This window comes from Xyrauchen texanus, chromosome 6 (genome assembly GCF_025860055.1).
Source record: "Xyrauchen texanus isolate HMW12.3.18 chromosome 6, RBS_HiC_50CHRs, whole genome shotgun sequence".
NCBI lineage: Eukaryota > Metazoa > Chordata > Actinopteri > Cypriniformes > Catostomidae > Xyrauchen > Xyrauchen texanus.
This window is the reverse complement of record NC_068281.1, coordinates 29,722,353-29,743,839: the sequence shown is the minus strand read 5'-3', so window position 1 is coordinate 29,743,839 and position 21,487 is coordinate 29,722,353. Positions and strand designations below refer to the sequence as shown.

Sequence of the window (21,487 nt, the reverse complement as noted above, 5' to 3'; positions counted from 1 at the left end):
CCAGAAAACCATAGGTACCACATTTAAAATAGCTAGTTATTGAAAGATAAATGGTATCCAATATTTAAAAATAATAATTAAAAAAAAAAAAAAAAAAAACACTCTTACCCACCTCATTGAACTTGGGCAGCCTCTGAAATGTGTTGCCAAATTACTGGGAGCAGCATTGTTAGGAGGGTTGGCTGACAACAATGTGTCAGTAAGAGCATTGTTTAGCATCTGCACTGATGATGAGCTGGCAACAGAGGTGAAGAAATCTATACCAGATGCTGTATAACGGATGGTCCGAGGGGCTCTCCTGGCAAAAGGACAATGTGTGCAGTGGGACAGGTAATGTTAAACGAGGCAATTGTGTTCTAGTATGTAAGGAGCCTCCAAAAAATCCTAGTCCTTCATGAGCAAGGATGGGTTGAGGCTTGCCAATTTGCCAACATATGTGGCAGCAAAAAATCCAGCACTTTCAGAACAATGAGTTTGTTTCTCTAAAAGAGTTTGAGTTTTCACTCATAAAAGAGCAATACACAGCAAGTGTTGAACGTCCTTTTCAGGATGCATCTTTTTATAGATGTCTTTCCGCCTCTGTGTAGTTCCTGGATGCGGTCGATTTCTCTCCAATTCTGAAGGTCATAAAAGCTGCCTTGCATGCCTGGGCTGCGATCACACGCAGGCAGTGTTTTATGAATGGTTCATGTTCTCAGTGCGAGAACATAGCCATGGCAACGTTGTGATCGCGGCTTTCTTTCCAACACGAGAGAAAGCCACTTCAGCCGCCCCCCCCCCCCGCGTCGTTCCTTCTTCCCACGGGATTGAGGACGAACCTGCTGGCGATGAATGTGATTTGGCGATGACGACAGGCTCGCTTTCGCCAGGTAAATCCCCTCGAACCACCCGCCCCCCTGGCACGCTCGCTTGTTTCCGTCTGAGCTCGGGATGAGTGCAGCTCGCCTCGCAGCCAGTCGACATTCTCCCTTGAGCTCCCGGAATTGGATGACGACATCGCGCTGCATCGGAGAGCGTCAAAGGGCGTCTGCATACTCAACTACCTCGACGACTGGCTCATCCTGGCTCACTCTTGAGAGTTACTATGCGCTCACAGGGGCCAGGTGCTTAGGCACCTCAGCCGTCTAGGGCTTCAGGTCAACTGGGAAAAGAGCAAGCTTGCCCCGGTTCAGAGCATCTCTTTTGGTACGTGCTTTGCGTATCTATGTGGACCACACTCAGGGCTTTAGATGCTCTGAGCAGCTCTTTGTCTGCTTTGGTGGACGGCAGAAAGGGAATGCTGTCTCCAAACAGAGGTTAGATTATTGGGTCGTTGATGCTATCTCCCTAGCCTATCACACCCACCCGCCCCCTCGCGGATTCGAGCACACTCTACAAGGAGTGTGGCAGACATCTGCAGAGCAGCGGGCTGGGCAACACCCAACACCTTTGCTTGGTTGAGTTGGTCTCATCCCGTATTTTGTCAGGTCCAAGCCTGTAGAACTCTTTGTATTTTCCACGGTACGGTCCCCCCTGCTGGCAGGACCCGTCTCCATTGGGCAATCTCCGCTGTCCCCCGGTCGCCGTGTCTGTAGTAGCTCCTCCCTTGTCAGGCAGGATCTACCACCGCACCATGTCCATATGGCTTGACAATCCCTGTGTGTATTGGCCACAAGTTACCTCCCCCTCAGTCTGGGCAGGTTGTGGTCACCGCAGAGCCTTTCCCCCCTGAAAGATCAGGAACAGGAAAGGATGCCTTCCCCGACACATCTATAGATTTAAGTTAGCCCCAGCCGCTTCACACTTTATGCGAGAGACATAGACATAGGCTTGCTCCCATGCTAGTCATGTCACCTGTTCCCGTGCGGGTACTGGGAACCTAAGAGCGGTATATGACACCTTTTATTGGGGGCGTTGGGGGGGGTTACGTGCGGCCGACACAGCGGCTTCTAGCACGCAACAGCCTGCTTGCACCTGTCTCAGCAGTTCACGTAATACGGTTTAGTGCGTGGCGTTTTTAAATGGGACCACTTGTGTCACTACAATTGACACAACGTCGAGTGAGTGACAGAAGGGGAATGTCATGGTTACTGTTGTAACCTCTGTTCCCTGATGGAGGGGACGAGACGTTGTGTCCCCCTTGCCATGACACTATTCCTACCACTTTAATGCACCGTACCTTATTCTCGGCTCCTCAGTGCAAAAACCTGACTAATACCATATGTCTGGGGGCGGGACATGCAAATTCTGTCTGCCAATTTCACATTGGCCTTTTCTCAAGTTCAGAGGTACGCGAGGCTCCCAAGAAAGACCCCTTTTGTCACTACAATCGACACAACATCTCGTTCCCTCCATCAGGGAGGTTACAACAGTAACCATGACGTTTTGTGGTCAGACGAGTCCACATTTTAAATAGTTTTTGGAAAAAACAGCCATTGTGTTCTTCAGGCCAAAGAGGAAAAGGCCATCCAAGGTGTTAACAGTGTCAGGTCCAAAAGCCAGTGCTTGTCATGGTATGGGGGTGTCATTGCCCACGGGATGGGTAACACCATTAATGCAGAAAGATATGTTCAAATTTTGAAGCAACATATGCTGCCATCCAGATGCTGTGTTTTCCAGGGATGTCCCTGCTTTTTCCAGCAGGACAACAGCAAACCACATGCTTCCCGGATTACAGGTGCATGGCTGCGTAAAAAGAGATTGTGGGTGCTAGATTGGCCTGCCTGCAGTCCTGATCTGTCTTCAATTGAGAATGTGTGATGCATTATGAAGCGCAAAATATGGCAACGAAGGCCCCGTAAAATTGTGCAGCTGAAGACCTGCATAATGAATGAATGGGGGGAAATTCCTTTTGCAAAACTTAACCAACTTGTGGCTTCAGTGCGCAAATGCTTAATAAGTGTTATTAGAAGAAATGATGATGTTACGCAATGGTAAATGCTTGTCTGTCCTATTTTTTTGGGGGCATGTTGTAATAAAAAAAAATTATAATAAAATTCACAAGGTAAAACATTAAATAATGTGTTGTAGTAGTGCTTTCAATACAGCACAGAGTAGAATTTACAAATTACTCCTTTTTGTTTTTATTGTTATTTTGCATACTCTCCCAACTTTTTTCAAACTGTGGTTGTAAGTGAGTCACTATCACTGCCATTGTTTTGAAAAGATGGACCAAGATATTCATGAAAACATCTAATTTTGTATTCCACATAAGAAATTCCTCACATGAAGGTGAGTATATTATGACAGAATTTACATTTCTGTGTGAACTATTCCCTTAATCATGTTTGGCAGTTTTTGCAATCATTACATTAACAAGTGAAGTCTTATATCAACCGATTCCCATTCAAAATAAAGATGGATGCATAGTTATACACTGATTGTACTGTTCGGTCTAGAACACAGAAGGACTATCAGTAAATATAATACATATCTAAGGCAGTAATATATGAAACTGAGGACTCATCTGAAACAGAGCATAAGCAGTGGAAGATGGTGTAAAGTAATCCATTCTTCATGCCAAAAATCTTGTCCGCCACAGACAATATCACACAAAAGAAGGTCCTATAAATATAAATCAAGCTGGGAGGAAAACTACTTTGGTCTGCAGAAAACAATATATGACTGATTTCAGCACCACGGATAGCTACTATAAGCTGTAAATGCACTTAAGACTGTAATATACACCAGAGATTTTCAACCGGAGGGATCGCAGAACTGAATGCAAATGATAAAATGCAACTAATTATATAATTGTGTATAACTAAGATAAAATAAGCAAAATAAATAAGATAAAAAGGAGATGAAAAGCTTCAAATATCTTTTGTTGTTGAAGTCAAAGACTCAGCATCCAATTAAACTCTACAGTGTTTTGTCGCAATACTGTTAAGTGACAAGCTTTCATAATTTTTTATGTTTTCCCCTTTATTTGGAATGCCCAGTTCCCAATGTGCTCTAAGTCCTCATGGTGGCGTAGTGACTTCCCTCACTCCGGGTGGCGGAGGATGAATCTCAGCTGCCTCCGTGTCTGAGAATGTCAACCCACGAATCTTATCACGTGGCTCGTTGAGCATGTTTTCCGCAGAGAGATAGCACGTGTGGAGACTTCACGCCATCCACCGCAGCATCCATGCCCAACTCACCACTCTCCCCACCGAGAGCGAACCACATTATATCGATCACGAGGAGGTTACCCAGTGTGACTACACTCCCTAGGAAATGGGGGCAATTTGGCTGCTTAGGAGACCCGGCTGGAGTCACTCAGCGCACCCTGGGATTCGAAAACTCCAGGGGTGGTAGCCAGACAAGCTTTCATCCTTAAATAATGAACAGAAATATGCAAAGAAAACACAACCCACATTGAACAGAGATTACAGGTTTGGTATTGAGTTGGGTCGCCACTTGTCCAATGTAAAATTAGGGACCTAAATCAAAACTAGTCGAGAAGAAATGTACATCACATCCAAAGAAATTCAATGCTGTAGCTCAAAAGTTGGCATTAAAGGGATAGTTCACCACAAAACAGAAAATTCTGTCATCATTTCCTCAACTTTGTTCCAAAGCCGTATGACTTTCTTGTTTAGATCACAGGAGCATATGTTAGGCACTATGACAGCCTCTGTCACAATTCACTTTTAATTTTATGGAAAAAAGATGCAATAAAAGTGAAAGCTGATTGAGACTAATATACTGTTTAATATCTTCTTCTGTGCTCCAACGTAGACCGAAAGTCATACAGGTTCAGAACAAAATGAGGGAGAGTAAATGATGACAGGATTTACATTTTTGGGTGAATAATACTTTTAATTTTAAGCAGGCAGTAGTACAGAAAAACATGTATTTCAGATTCTGCTCCGCCTGGATCAAAACAATGCCACACTTCAGATTCCTAAAGTTCTCCTTTGCTCTTAGTGAGAGAAATGAGCATATTTACATTTTTGTAAGTCTGATTTGTGCCTTTGCAAGATGTAAATGACTTTCCCCCCTGACAGCGCTGTGTCCAGATAGAGCTGCATTAGCCCAATGTGCCATACGCTCCAGGGTTCAGAGAGAGGGCCAAGCTCTCTGATTAAATACCCAACAGTATGGGGCTGCAATCATACATTTATGTACCGCTGCACAATTTCCTGCTTATTCTCATACAATCAACAAGCCCACCCCCTGTTCCTCACTGTATAAGTTGCAAAGAGCAACACACAGATGGGGAAAAGAAGAAGGGGGTGTTCAAGACTGAGAGACATGAACAAATAAATAGGAGGAAAAGAGAGAGCGAGAGAGAGAGAGAGAGAGAGAGAGAGAGAGAGAGAGAGACCCAGCTATAGAGAGAGCATGGGAGAGCATGTGACAAACTGTGATTAAATGATATTGCCTTGTGTTAGTTCACACAGAGGTTAGCTGCCATGAGGCAGCAGACTGTGATTAGCTTCATTTGTGTGTTATGTATGTGTGTGTGTGTGTGTGTGTGTGTGTGTGTGTTTGAGTGTGAGGGACTCATTTAGAGCCTCTGCAGGAGCACAATGGCTTTGTGTCCTGTTTGAGGGGAAACGGCTCCTGCTCCCCACACAACCATAATGAAGCTGAAGGGAAATCACAATGTTTGCCATTACATGCCTCCTGATCTGCTCTGTATATTTTTCTGCATTTTATTATCTTGTGAGGCTGATGGGATCTCCCTGCTGAAAAAAAAAAAAAAACACCAGTATAGACCAGCTTGGAAGCGGAGATGTGGCCAGACAGGTAGTTTGGACACGTAAGGACACGTATGTTTGCACTGCACTTGTGTGATTTCCCCACTTCTGCCTGACGTTTTCTTTTACCTATACACTGACTTATCAATAAAGTCCAAAATATAACTAAAAAATGTTCAGGTTGATAAAGATAGTCTGTTAATGAAACAAGTTTGTAAACATAAGTGTTATTAAAAAACATAAATAAGTTGATACATATAGAATTAAAAAAGCCTTTGAACGTTTCAGAAATAATCCACATAGAAAATATGAGATTCAAAATTACATTAAACCTTGAAATAACCAAAAGGTTTAAGCATTTTGGATAGGGATGCACCGTTACCAATTTTTCTCTTCCGATTCCAATATTGGCTGATACTGATCCCAAGCTGATACCAATGTTGTTTTTTGCATAATCAGTTTAGAATATCTTCCAAGACCCCAGGCACAAATTAAAATGTGTAGAGGATTGGCGCACGTGTTGTGGCTGACAGGCAGGATACTGGGAAGCTATTCCCCTCATACATCACGTCCAGGGGAAGCCGAGCCGTCCTGGAGAAGCCGCCAATCCCTCACGCCATGGTCCACAGAGGATAGGCCTATTATATCTGGACCTAACCCTGTCCTTCACATATTCACAGCCCACTGCAAGGACATCAGATTCCCCTGTTTGGGACATTATCCCAATGGAAACTTTACATTCTCCCTTTTTGGTGTTGTATTATTTAAAATAATTGCCTCTCCAAGGCCTAACGCCACACCCAGTGTGTCTGACTCTAAAACACTGCAATATTTATTTATTAGGGTTGTAAAAAAAATATTGTATCGTACAATGCAACGCATGTGATTCAATACAATATGTATCGTACGATACATAAACAAACACATTATAGTGTGCAGGGGCGCAGTTTCCAGAGGGGGATGGGCGGGGGGAGGGGGTGGGGGGTAACACCCAATAATCAAAACAAGCAAGTACAACTCCCCCCAATATTTATACCATGATCAATGGATACATGTAGATGCTTCACGCTGCGTGGTCGAGCGTCTGTCCGGAGAGAGGAAAGTGGTAAGGGCGCTTACAACTGAGCTAGATTAATGAATATGAATACCTGTCTCTTGTTCCAGTGAGTATCAGGAGAGTGGCATATAAACAGCCATGCCACGAGCAGAGAGGCAGGTGCGGGCATGGCGCCTGGGCCAGCCTGCTGGAGTTGCGGGGATCTGGGACACTTCCAGGATAAATGCCCTGTGAAGGAGCTGGGGACGGTGGTCCGGGTCCCCGACACTCCGCGGGCCAGAGCGTACCGGATACCAGTAAGTGTCAAAGGGGGTACTCATCAAGCATTGATGGACACGGGTTGAAATCAAACCACTATCCACTAACCCTTGGTCCAACTCGAGGCTTTAGGCACAGCTAAAATGGTGAGGGTGAAGTGTGTGCATAGGGATATTCACAACAAAAAAATTCCGGGGAACATAGAGAGGAGGCCACAGTTAGTTCCCACCTCACACATCCGCTGATTTTGGGAACTAATTGGCTTAGTTACTAAATACTAATATTTACTAATTGACAAATTGAATTTAGAAATGTATTAAAGGGAATATGCACGGATGGGTTTGCGATACATGTGCATGGATGAGTGTAGGATACTCTGGCAGGGGTCGCAGAGCCGTGGCCATCTTTGTCAGCACCACATCAGAATGACGTTTGGGGGAGAGGCTGCAGCCCCTCCCATCTTGGAGCAGTCACGAGATGAGACCAAGTGAGAGTGATCGATGGTTAACAGCTCCAGCCAGGTGTCACACTTTCATATCCCTATTTTGCAGTTATAAACGAGCAAGGTTGTATAGAGTGATGCAGGATGCTCAAACGAAGGAAAATACAACCCAGCTCTTAATACCACGGACCCGTCGGGAATGGGAAAGTAAAACACTGATTAGACTAATAGTCCATTTTTATTGGCTGGGCATTGGCGGCAATGTTTGCAAGTGGTGTGCAGCATGCTGCGAATGTCAGCTGGTGAGTCCACTAGCCACACCAAATGCGCCACTGCGCCCCTTCCACTGATTAAGGTCCCACTCAAGAGAATTGGCTTGGACCTCGTCGGGCCATTAGAGGTGTCAGCACACGGACATCGCTTTGTGTTAATCCTAGTGGACTATTCAACTCGATATCTGGAAGCAGTGCCTCTACGCAGCATCTGGATTACACACATTTGTGAGGCTTCCGTTCAGTTTGTTTGGGGCTCCGGTCACATTTCAGCACCTCATGGACTGAATCCTCAGACCGCATTTAGATTAAATCATAATTTATGGTAATCATCGGCAGCAGTATATGCAGCATCCGAGGGCAGTTCTGAAGTCGCTGCGACAGGTGGGGCTCACAGCAAACCCCAAGAAGTACGTGGTTTGGCGGGTGGAGATACAGAATCTGGGGTTCCACTTGGGCCACGGCAAGGTGCGTTTCCAAATTGACAAGACTGCGGCAATTGCAACCTGCCCGAGACCCAAGACCAAAAAGGGGGTGAGACAGTTCCTTCAGTCCGGAGAGAGGGAAGGCAGTAAGGGCGCTTACACCTGAGCTAGATTATGTAACACCTGTCTCTAATTCCAGTGAGCATGGGGAGAGCAGCATATAAATTGGCCACGCCACCAGCAGAGAGGCAGAGAGAAATGGCCGCGCCACCAGCAGAGAGGCAGAGTGAGAGTCTGGCACAAGGGAGCCTACAGTGCTCGTGGAAGCTGATGTTTTTATGTTTGTGAAGCTAATGAGTTTGAGTGCCTATGTGCCTCTGAAACTGTTGAGCATTAAAGTGGCTGATTAAAAGCCTTACCTGAGTCTGAAAAAAACAGCTTCCCTGTGTCCACATTCCCTTCTGTTTGTGGAGTCCTTCACAAATGGCGGTAAAGTTTACATGCAAAGTGAAACGGGAAGAGGACAAAAAAATCACGTGTGCTGATCGGTTTTTGCTCATATATGGGGGGGGGGGGGCTTTGGCTCAGGTGGTAGAGCGGATTGGCTGCTAATCGCAGGGTTGGCGGTTCGATTCCCGGCCCACACGACTCCACATGCCAAAGAGTCCTTGAGCAAGACACTGAACCCCAAGTTGCTCCCAATGGCAGGCTAGTGCCTTGCATGGCAGCTCTACCGTCATTGGTGTGTGAGTGTGAATGTGTGTGTGAATGGGTGATTGGGACACAGTGTAAAGTGGTTTGGTAACCTCTGAGGTTAAAAAAGCACTATATAAGTGCAGACCATTTAACATTTTACCATATATAGTAAAACCAGATGTCAGGTTCCTCTCAAGTCTTAATTTTTCACCACTAAATAACATTGAAAGTTTTTCCCTTGCTACAGTCACTTTAGCTTGATCACTGGGGTTTTCAGACATTAAGGCATGATTTTCTATAAAGCTGCTTTAAAACAATGTGCATTGTGAAAAGTGATATACAAAAATAAATTAGTGTAGGCAAATGTCAAAAAACATGAAAATTGTGAGTTCATATGAGTTTTTCTTATTAAAATCAAACAAAATAAATTCAGTGTGGTTGTTTAAGTTACTTTATTATAGAGCTCTGTTTTTGTTGTCTATGTCAGACTGTTATCATTTATGTTGAATCCTTGAATAAGTTTGAGCGAAACATTTGTGGGTTTCGTATCGTGAGGCTGTGCATTGTATATGTATCTCTATTTTGAGCACAAATATGCCAGCTCAATACATGCTGTCTTCAAGGCAAAATATGGCAAAAATTCAGGCAAAAATAATTTTTCAATTAAAATTTTCACTTAAATTGTTACATTGATATTATCATTTTTAAATAAAAATAAACTGTATTTAATGAGAAAAATGCAAAATAGAAGCATTTAAGGCTGATTCTTCAGCAAGGCTATTGAAAGTATATTCTTTCAGATAATGATCAAATATTAGTGTAGCAAATATTTGTAAGTGTGTGTAAAATCTTACCTGTCCACAGGCCAGTCCCATACCTCTCTCGCCCATGCCATGAGGACAGGACAAGTTCAGCTCAAGAGCATCAGCTTTAGAGTCCTATTGAGTCAGAGAGAATGAAGAAAACACCATTATCATCTGGCCACTTTTGCACAAAAGAAAATGGGCAACATTTACACACCAGCAAAAACAAAAGTAGAAAATTATGCAGAGGCATTTCAACACCTCACAAACAGGTCACAAATTACATATTTAAAACAGCGGGAGCTTCCCTAAGGCAGCACAACGAAGAAGAGACAAACCTATAACAAAAAGGATGAAAAACAACCCTGAGCACTTCCCAGCATTCAAAAAACATAAAATGGTGTTCTTAAAATAGACCTAGAAGAACTCTTTGACATGTCAAAGCTGCCACAGTTGTATTTTTTATTTTTTATTTTAAAAGGAAGCAGAAAAAAGTCAGTTCAGGTGGATGGGGAGTGGGTGAGTGAGCGAGGGTGCTGAAAGTGGGAAAGCATTCAACTGGCAATTATGCTCTGGTGGCCATTCTGAACCGCACTGAAATGGGGAAAGCCAGAACGATTTCTCCGCTACACACCCAACAAACCTGCTGCTTCAGACGCACAGCCATGGCTTTCCTAAACCCTGACAGCCATTAGAGAGGAGAGAGAGAAAAAAGAAAGACTGAGAGGGAGGGAGAGAGTAAGTGTGTGTGTGAGAGAGAGAGAGCAATTTGGTTGGGTTTGAGATACACAAAATTACAGACAAGGCAGGCAGGAGATTGAACTGTGCAAATCTTCTCCAAGGTGTGCTGATAATGTCTAGGGTGCATCATTTATTATATGGCCGAGAGTATGAGGACATCTGCTTTGTGAACATTTAATTTCACAAATCATGGAGAATAACAGGAAGTTGGTCCCTGCTACAATAACAGACCCCACTATTCTGGAAAGGGTTTCCGCTAAAAGCTGGAATATTGCTATTTTATCCTTCCATGCAGATAAAAATAAATGCACAGAAGCATTAGTGAGGTTAAGTATTGATGTTGAGTGTTCTAATTCATCATGTTTGATAGGGTTGAGGTTAGAGAAAGGCCAATATTATCAAATCTAAAGATGTATCACCTGACATTTGGCCATCAGCCCATAATCCTGCTTGCTTGTCCAGTTAATAGAGTTGTTAGCTCTCTCTTGTATCAGTTCCAAAATCTGACAGTTCTCTACTGACTGTAATAATATGATTAAACACTGTATATTTGACTAGTTTATGGCCAAGTTCACGCAGCAGCAGAATACAGTTGTCAGACCGGTTTTGAGTGCTTAATATGGTTATGTTCACACACAGGCCGGTTATTTACAGGTATGACAAACACATTCAATAACCGAACTGACACCCGCAAATTTTCAGGTCTCAAAACCGAATTCTTGGCAAACCTGTGCTGTGTGAACGAACCGTAATGGACAACTAGTTGTTAGTTATGTCATGCACAGTGAGAGCCACGCCGCACTGTACAAGCATGTATCTCGTGTGTTTCATGTGGGGTTTTATTACCTCACAGAGACAGAATTCTCTCAAAAAGAATATATTTGCAAAATACATTTCATAAAAGTACAGCACAATTCACATTCACAAAATCTGATTCATAAATTCAAAAAATAAAGCCATAGCACAAATATTTCCCAGATTACCCACAGAAACTCTTAAATAAAATCAAAATGTTTTACAAATACGTATCTATCAAGTTCTTGAATTAATTTGCATCAAAACATTTGTGAATATTGTTACATTTATTCATGGATTGTTGAATCTGCATTTGAAAATCGTCACGTGTGTGTGGATCGCTTTGGATTTGTGTGTGGCTTTTTTGAGACCTTCCTGCCAGGTTTCGGTTCACAAATTGCCTTTTTATTTATTTATTTTTTTTTAATTTTTTTAGGAAGTCCACTTTAGCAAATCACACTGAGGTTTTAATCCACCAATCATAACACACCTTGCTGGTGGATTTTATCCTTTTTTAGCATTTTCCCATTACCATAGTTACTCATTAATTCCTATGAGAACAACAGGAATAAATGTCCGATAGATTTGTCTATTTTAACAAAAAACATGACGAAAATCTGTTGTGTAGTTTTTGCACTTTAGACAAAGCAATAAAACCCATAACTGATTTTTTTTTATCGCCTTCAACCATATAGAAGCCTAAAGAAGAGCGCTGTGGCTGCAATCGACCAAATTCTGAATATGTGGTTTAGTGTGTTTGAGAGGATTCAAGATTAAATCAATCATCATATCATCATAACAGTGGTTCCAGCAGAGACTTAATGATGAGTTAAAACCTGAGAACAAGACAAGATACCTGAGAATATTTAACATAATTGGAGTGGAGTGCTTCTTATATTGGTCTTCATACTTTAATCATTATCAAACTTCTCGGGGGATATTTTGCTTACAATTCAAAGTTGAAGTAAGTAAATGTTTAGGTACACAGTACTGGGTATAAATGTATGCACATCTCCATTAGCACTGTATATACTGCCAAACAAAGTTCTTATTAAAAAGAAACAATAATGAAAACTGCTTGATTGTAGGATTATTACATTGCATGTTACTGCATATTTCTTGTTTAATAAAATGTATTTCATCCCCATCATTATTGAATCACCCTTCATTGTGTTTTTTGTTTATAGTTTCATTCTGTGTGCGCTATTTTAACCTTACCAAAGCTTTCTTACATTGTCCGCTGAGGCTGTAAATTGTCAAATAAAAATAATTAAAAGTCTTCCATTCAAATCGCATCAGCCATATCACAGGTTTCACCTCTTAAATATTTTTAGTTTTTGTTTTGGTTTTTGTATGTGTGTGTGTATAGAATCATTTGAAAATATAATTAATGTGTGGGCAAAACACTTTAATAATGAGGTTAAAAGATAAAAATAAACGAGTTTATGATGTGAACAAAGCAGTTAAATGTTGTAGATCCCAATCAAATAAAACATTAACGTGAAAATCGTACTTGTAAACTGCTTGAGACTACTGAACTGTATGACTCAAAAGTTTCTTTAGGATTCTATTTTGTAGGATGAAAGGCAAATAAAAAAATAAGTTCCGGGTTTTTTGGCTTTGTCTGAAGTGCTGAAATGCAAAAAACTACACAATCGCTTTTCATCATGTTTTTTGTTGTTAAAATAGCCAAATCGCATCAGATATTCCACCCCGTTGCTCTAATAGGAATGAATGAGTAACTATGATAACAGGAAAAAGCTATACAACGATTGATATGCACCAGAGTTCAGCAAGCCATGTTAAGATTGATGGATTAAAAGCTCAATGTGATTTGCTGAAGAGGACTTCCAAAAACAAAATATGCCAATTGTGAATCGAAACCGGTCAGGAAAGTCTCAAAAAAGCCACACACAATCCAAAGTGATCCACATACATTGCTAATGGAGATTTTCAAATGCAGATTCAACGATCCATAAATTGATAGATACGTATTTATAAAAACTTTTGAATTTATTTAAGTGAGAATATATCTGTGCTCTCACTTGTAATTAGAATTTATGAATCTGATTTTGTGAATGTGAATTGTGCTGGTCATATATGAATTGTAATTTGCTAATATATTCTTTTTGAGATAATTCTGGCTCCATAATGGAGAAATTAGCTGTGTGTTATACAAAGATTCAGCCATTGTCTTCCACCGGCTAAAGTGTTCACGGCACGAGCCGTGTGACACATAAGCTGCACTCTGCACATGGTTAAAAAGCATTCAAAGCTGTCGGTTAATTATAAACTGATGGATGAAATAACGCCTCGATTTGACTAATTTATTTAATAACATGGCGGCAATTGTGATAAGACATGCCGGTTTTATGGACGTTGCCATCTTTTAGTCACTATTGTCACAGCTGTTAGAATACACCTTATCATTTGAAACAAGTAAGTAGCCTTACGTTAGCCACTTAGCAGGGTTGCTCACTCTAACATTAGATAACCTAGATAAATATGTGCTATTAGGCTTATCTAAGTGTTTGTGGGGAGTGGGGAAGCTAAATTAGTACCTCACTTCCTGCATGTTTAACTTAATGTGCACTTTTCTTTTTGTAAATTAACAAAATGTTCAGACAGTCTCCTTGCTGTTCTTCCGACACATTCAAAATCATTACCACTTTTGCCGGTGTCGCTGTGGCTCACATCGTGCGTGGGCTTGTCAAATTTATATTTTAAAGGCTCATTATTACAGTTTAGTATTTCGCTGTAATGTATAACAGTGTTAGCTCTGGAACTCAAACCATATTCTAATGCACCCCCCCCCAAAAAAATAAAATAATATATAAGTAATTAAATTAATATCATAAATGTGACAACTAGTTGAATAATGGCTTAAAATAATGACTACTAGTCGACTAGGAAAATATCTGGTCTGGGCAGCCCAAATAACGATATTATCATATTATAACTCAGACATTCATATAATATTGTATTGTCAGGTCCTTGCAGATTCCTTCCCGTATACTCTAGAATCTCATGCATAGTAAGTGTCCATTTGTAAACCCAGACCCAGAGTTAAATGGTTTCTGTCTTGAATATTCAAGGTTTCAAGTATGTTCAACATTCACAAACAGAACTGGCTTTCAGCTGCATCTTACCTGCTGGACGAAAAATTATGTTTGTGTGTGAGTGAATCACAGTAAGTGGAGGATGGATGGATACGCTCCATTAGACAGCCAGAGGCCTCAACGTGAACACTGATCAGATCTGACACCAACTTTGACAAGAACTAACCACTCTAGTGTGATCAAAGCCCTGCTGCCCTGCCTCCAGCATGTTTAGAAAGGAAAGTGTGACACCAAAATCCTGATCCAAAATCCAAACAGGTGGAATCCATTGAGTTAGTGCTGGTGTTTAGAGTGTGCAGATATTTAGCAAAGAACACAACAGAGCTCTTCCACGTTTTTCAGCTGTCCTGGTTCTGTAAGTATTTTCCCATCATTTTTTTTCCCATATGGATTTGTATAGTACTTCATAAAAGATTTCAAAGTAATAAACCTAATTAACCAGCACCGAAAGTAATATCAACATTATAAACTTTAAAAAAAAAAAAAAAAGAATTTGAAAAGGAAAGATGAACTACAATCTCATGAAAAAATGTGAATGACATATTCGAATAAAAATTATGGAAAAATATACAAATATGGATTGTTGCTGATTTTAAATGTAGTAAACAAAATATTCTGATATATACAAATACATATAGTTTGAGCAATATGATTACACGGGAATTTGGCATGCTGTTTCCAAGAGTTACAGTACCATATGAACGGCTGCATTGTGTCGACTTACTGAGAAGCGGCTCCTATCAGATATTTTTGCATCACCTCCAATGGGTTTACCTTCCCCTGTGGTGCGACCCAAAGCACGTTCAGTCAGCAGTATGGGAGACCTTGGTTTGGATCCTGCACTGAAACCTTGAAGTAATTGCATTCTCATAATCAGTGATTCCAAGGTTGCATTTTCCCGTTACATTCTTACTCCACTGATGGTTAGGTTTAGGATTGGGGGTTGGGTTTGGAGGTAACAGTTTATATAATATACAACCCTCTGCAGCCGAAAACAACATGCATTTGGCACCCCTCCGTGGACATTTCACCTGGAAAATGGAGCTCACACGTGCCCATACAACCAACAACACTTACGAATTTGGTCACTGGGGGCAGTGTTTTCCATTAAGCGCAAAGCGATTTTAGCTAAAGAAAACTCAAACTAGTGTTTCTGATTTCACTGTGAGATTAGTCTGGTTTGAGTGTGCAGGGACACCAACTCGGTTACGTCATGAAGTGGGTGTTCCCTGCTGACCTCTTTTGCTGCAGTTTGTATGCTGCAATTCTCTGATTGGTGGATTTTCTACCTCAGGACATTGGGTAGACTAGTTTTTCACTGCTATTAAACATGATTTTTAGAAAAAATACATTGAAATAATGGGGACTGATTGCTTTAGCAGAAGCCTGCACCATCAATTAACAACCTTGGAGCTCATGGTAGGTCTGTCTATGAAAATGTAAGACTTGTTAAAAATCAATTCCCAAAATGTAAAAAATGAATGAGATTTTTACTTCCGGTACCATACTGTTTCACTCTATAACAATGTTGATACAGACAATCACTGTTTGTACAAACCCAATTCTAAAAAAGTTGGGAAAGTATGAAAAATGCAAATAAAAACAAAAAGTTGTGATTTGTAAATTAAATTCACGCTTTGCTAAGTAACATCCTTTGTGATTTTTTTTTTTTTTTATGTAATTTCAAATCAAATGATTGCAACACGCTCCAAAAAGATGAGACAGGGCCAATTTAAGACTAATAACAATTTGACAGGTTAAACTAACAAGACAATGTGAAACACGGAGAAGTTAAACAGGTGAGGCAATCATGTCATAGAATATAAGGAGCCTCCAAAAACAGCCTAGTCCTTCAAAAGCAAGGATTGTTCAAGACTTGTCAATTTGCCAACAGATGCTTCAGCAAATAATCCAGCACACTGAGAACAATGTTCCCCAAAGACAAATTGGATGGATTTTGGGCATTTCACCTTCTACAGTGCACAATATACTTAAAAGATTCAAGGAATATGGTCAAATCTGGTGTGTAAAGGGCAAGACGAAAACCACTTTTGAATGTGCGTGATCTCTGATCTCTCAGAAAAAAACATAATTCATCTGAAATGGATTTCATGATCATGGTCTTGGAATTAATTTAGTAAACATTTGCTTGTCAACACCACTCGCTGCTGCATCCACAGATGCAAGTTAAGACTTTACTATGCAAAGCAGAAGCCCTACATCAACACGGTCAAGAAGCACTGCCATCTACTCTGGGCTCAATCTTATCTTAAACGTAGAACAGTGGAACCATGTTTTTTGGTCCGTTGAGTCCACATTTTAAATACTTCTAGAAAAACACAGCCGTTGTGTTCTACGGGCCAAAGAGGAAAATAACCATCCAAGCTGTTAACAGCATCAGGTCCAAAAGCCAGTGTCTGTATGAGCCATGGGTGTGTCAGTGCCAATGACAAGGGTAACTTGCACATCTGTGAGGGCACTATTAATGCAGACAGATATGTAAAGATTTTGGAGCAGCATATACTGCCATCCAGACCCCTTTTCCAGGGATGTCCCGGAATTGTCAGCAGGACAACTTCAAACCACATACTGGCAGATTAAAGAGAGAGTGCGGGTGCAAGATTGGCCAGCTTTCAGTCCTGATCATCTCCAATTGAGAATGTGTGGTGCGTTATGAAGCGCACAATACAGCAACGAAGACCCTGTACAATTGAGCAGCTGAAGACCTGCATAATGGATGAATGGGGAAAATTCTTGTGGCAGCGGGGGCGTGGTCAAGCGCCCGTGCGGGAGAGAAAAGCGGTAAGGGCGCTTACACCTGAGCTAAATTATGTCTAACAACTGTGTCTAACTGCAGTAAGCATGGGGAGAGCGGCATAAAAAGCAGCAGCCACAGAGCCTCGAGAGAGAGAGACCAAAGCCACCAGAAGAAGTGGATGAGCTTTTGTATTGTAAATTCTAAGAGTGTCTATATTAAAAAGTCTTACCTTTGAAGCCAAGAACGCTGTTTCCCATGTCATCCTTAGTGAAAATCGTTACAATTCCACTTTTTAAACATAAACTTGTGTCTTCAGTGCCTAAATGCTTAATAAGTGTGTGACGAGAAGGAGGGTGTGGCCAGGCAGTGAGAGTGCATGGCTGGCCCTGAATCAGATGATCAGCGGGAGAGTGGGATAAAGGCGGGAAGATTTCAATGGAAGAAATCATATGAAAATGGTTTGGAACAACATAATTTTCTTTTTGGTTAAACTATTTCTTGTATTATATCACATGCATGTTTGGGGGGGGGGTTCAACAGTAGAGAATGACTTACAAGATTGTTCATTAAACATCCCACTAACTCCTTCACAAATATGTCTTCCTAATTTTTCCTGAATCTTGCTGTCATGCCAACCTTCTCGCTGTTGCATGAGCCAAATCTTTGCCTGGGTACTCTTGATGTAAATGCAAGTGTGTGTGGGTTCACTGAGTGCATAACGTATATATATCTGTGCCCGGATTAATGGGCGTAGATTTAGGTAGGGACCGACCAACTTTCAGAAAATGTCACAACCAATATTTAGACAAGCATGCCATATACAGAATACTATTATGCAAACACAAACCAGAATGGAACAACTTGTCAAGGATTCAGCCATATTGGTACTTCACATTCTCCACTGGTAGGCAGAAACATAACTATACTTTTAATACATTTTAATTATTACTTTTAAATGTTAATGTATAACAACCCCAAATAGTCCCCTAAACCTGCACAGACCGACCTCATTACTTATGCAAACGCAACAGCCAATAGCAAGTCACCACGCAAAAAATACATCAAACAGTGGTCGAAGCAGCACATAAACAGCATCACATAGCCCCTGTTACTTTTCTCAGCGCTGTTCAGGATGCACCAATAGTTATGCTTGTAGGTGAGCAGGAAAGCAGACGAGGGGCGAGGATCTAAATGCAGCGGGACTTTATTGAAATACAAGGAAAAACACGAACAAATGAAACATCCACAATGGGAAAAAGTAAAAAGAAAACACGAAAAGGCACACAAGGAGTTAACAGGCAGGGAAACCAGCGACAGAAACCACAGGAACCAGGCATCTACATACATCAAAGACCAACAGGGAATGGAGAAACAAACAGTGTTTAAATACACAGACACACTAATGACTAAACGACATACAGGTGAGAACAATGAAGTGCATGGGCAGTGTTGAAGGCAGGGAACTATGGGAAATGTAGTGCATGACAATAGACAAGTGAAACACGGGGCGGACAACATAGAAAACGTGACATGGAACGTGATCAGTGAAACAGAAAACACGGGACAGACAACAAGGGATCGTGACACCAATAATTGTCATTAGTGAATACTGCATGAATATATATATTTTTTTTTTTATAATTTCAGGCTATCACAGTGGATTTCTTTTTGTATCTTAGGTACAATCCTTGAAAGTAATACATTTAAACAAGCATACTTTCGATTCCTATGTAAAAAAAAAATGTAAATGGCCAAAAGGAGGATTATGCTTTTATGCCTGCTTGAGGAAGACACATTTGAATTTGAGTGACTCACTGTCAGATTATGAGGTGGAATAAACATGCAGGGTGTTAAACATTTTAAAAACGCAAGTATAACTGGATGAAGAAATGATTGCCATCCCAAATTAAGACTGTTAGAGTTAAGGGGGCCTGGGTAGCTCAGCAAGTATTGACGCTGACTACTCCCCTGGAGTCGAAAGTTTGAATCCAGTGTGAGCTGAGTGACTCCATCCAGGTCCCCTTAGCAAGCAAATTGGGGAGAAAAGGGAAGAAAAAAAAAAAATAAGAAAAAAAAGAATGTTAGAGTTAGTTGTGCTACATGATATATCAAATTTCATTATATATCGCAGATTAACTTGTGGTGAAATAATTTTTATGCATTTATCCATAGTTTATAAAGTTTATAAAGATGTAAGGAGCAGAAAATATGCTTCTGGTATGTGTGTGTTTCTTTGATATTAGCATGTGTAAAAAAGTCGAATGCTCAATTCTGCCAATAATGTTTTATCTTTGACATTGCACATGTAACTTGTCATTTTAGCTGCTGTTTATTTATATTTTCATTTGTTTAATGCTAAATAATAATACATTTTACAGAATGTCACTTCATGATACATTTTTCTTGATGCAATGTAAATCTCGTTGAAAACAATGGAACTTGAGTTTGATACATTAATCTTATGTTCGTTGCATTGCATATCGTTGCTACATTATCAATCAAGTTTATTGCATATGGCTTTGCACCTCCATATCATGCAGCCACTGGTCAGTTCTAACCATAGAAATCTGGATAATATTTAATATGGTGAGGCAAAGAAATACAAAATGAGACATATTATATTAAGAAATAATGTTATTTTGCCTATATTACCAGATTCACTTTCTCATATTTTCTTAATAACATTTTGAATATTAGGCTGATAATATGTCCCTACCTACCTACACCCTTGCATAAGTGTGAGATGGTGTAGAGAAGTTAATCTGAAAGGCATGAGGAAAAATGACCCCTCAATTAGAGTAGCAGCAACAGTAAGAGTTAGTGATGTAAGATTTTTGCCTACATTTACATGCCTCCTGTTCGAATCAGCACCGGCCGTTTGCATACAGAACCAAACAACTCCAGCGAGAATTATAACGCCTTTGAGCGAACACACACACAGACGTCGGCTGCAATTATGTCAGTCTGGCAAAACCTCTTACATTGAACAAGCAGCTCTTCAGCATTTGAGAGTTTTAGAAAGAGGTTTCATGAAGGCATTTGCCTTACCTTGTATGTACATATATTCTTCACTGATTGTCAAAACCTGAGAGATTTATTCAGGTATTTACACTTGGTCACTTCATGTATTATTTGGATATATATAAACTATTCAACCCAGCAAATCAATCAATCAATCAATCAATCAATCAATCAATCAATCAATCAATCAATAGCTCACCCAAAACATGTATTTTTTTATTTTTTATTTAATTTATCAGTATGTCCAGGTTGTGCTTTCCATACAATGATTTTGAAAAGGATCTGGGGCTGAAGGGCTCTAAAAATGACAAAAAGCCCCATGAAAGCACTAATGAAGAATGCTATACTGTATGACTTGTCTACTATATTCCAAGTCTGTTAAATTGATTCAATAAACAAAATGTGACCAAAATTAAAGTTGTTATTCACTGAAAAACATTCCTTCACCATGATTCTTCACTTTCAAACCAAAAAAAGGTTTATATACAGTTTCTTCTACTCTTTCACCTTCACCTTACATGACATTTAGTGTCCTACTTTTCCATCTCTATGCAAACAAATAATTTTTTTGCATGTATAATAAACATGTCAGATTTAAATGGCAACATGAGGGTGAGTAGACAATGACAGAATTTACATTTTTGGGTGAACTATCCCTTTCAAAGTTATAAATGTGTTTATCGATCAGAAAGCAACAAGAATCAACAGGCAGGGTCTGTGTGGTCATGAGAGAGGAAGTGGGGTTTGTTCCACAAACATACACTTTATAAACTTTTATGACTTCTCATTCACAGTTTGTGAGCACAGTTGGCTTCTGACACCCAAAAGGCTGAAATCCAATGATACAGTATATAATGCAAATTTTATGTAAAAGCCTCTAGCCAAAGAACCAATGAGGCTTTACATTATGAATATGGATGCAATACTGTTTGTCACTACGTTGAGAGATCCTGTGAGTGGTAAACAAATGCTTCTTTTTGTGATAAGCCAATAAAAAACTCCCTTTACATTAACAGACTTTCAAACGTGTAAATGAAACAGACATCCTCAGGAACAAGATATTCACAACATTAACTAATTTACTGGATTAATATTTTATTTACTTATGCTCTCAATAAGCCTGCTTCATCTCTGAAGTTAAGAGCAAACTTGTAAAATTCCTAACAAACACATGCACACACTTACTTAGCTATATAATATGGGACATACTGTTGACTTGAATTGTTTTCTATGAAGCTAATTCTAAATACTGCCAACTAAGCTTAAAAGGACAGTTAACCAAACATTTTTAATTCTGTTATCATTTACTCATCCTCTTGCTCTTTAAAATTTGAATTACTTGACGATGATGTTAGGAAGAATGCTTCAGTCACTCACTTTTATTGTATGTAAGAGGCAATGGAAGTGAATGGTGACTGAGGCTAACATCTCCTT

The 21,487-nt window shown here is 40.3% G+C and overlaps 1 protein-coding gene across 1 annotated transcript in view; it reads right to left on the bottom strand.

Annotated features, from left to right (window-relative positions):
• Positions 1-21,487, bottom strand: part of LOC127644674 (dihydropyrimidine dehydrogenase [NADP(+)]-like) — a 210,900-nt gene that overhangs the window by 57,829 nt on the left and 131,584 nt on the right. The window contains exon 16 of the mRNA XM_052127984.1: positions 9,671-9,754. Coding sequence (XP_051983944.1) covers positions 9,671-9,754 — 84 coding nt within the window. The remainder of the gene's footprint in view (positions 1-9,670; positions 9,755-21,487) is intronic.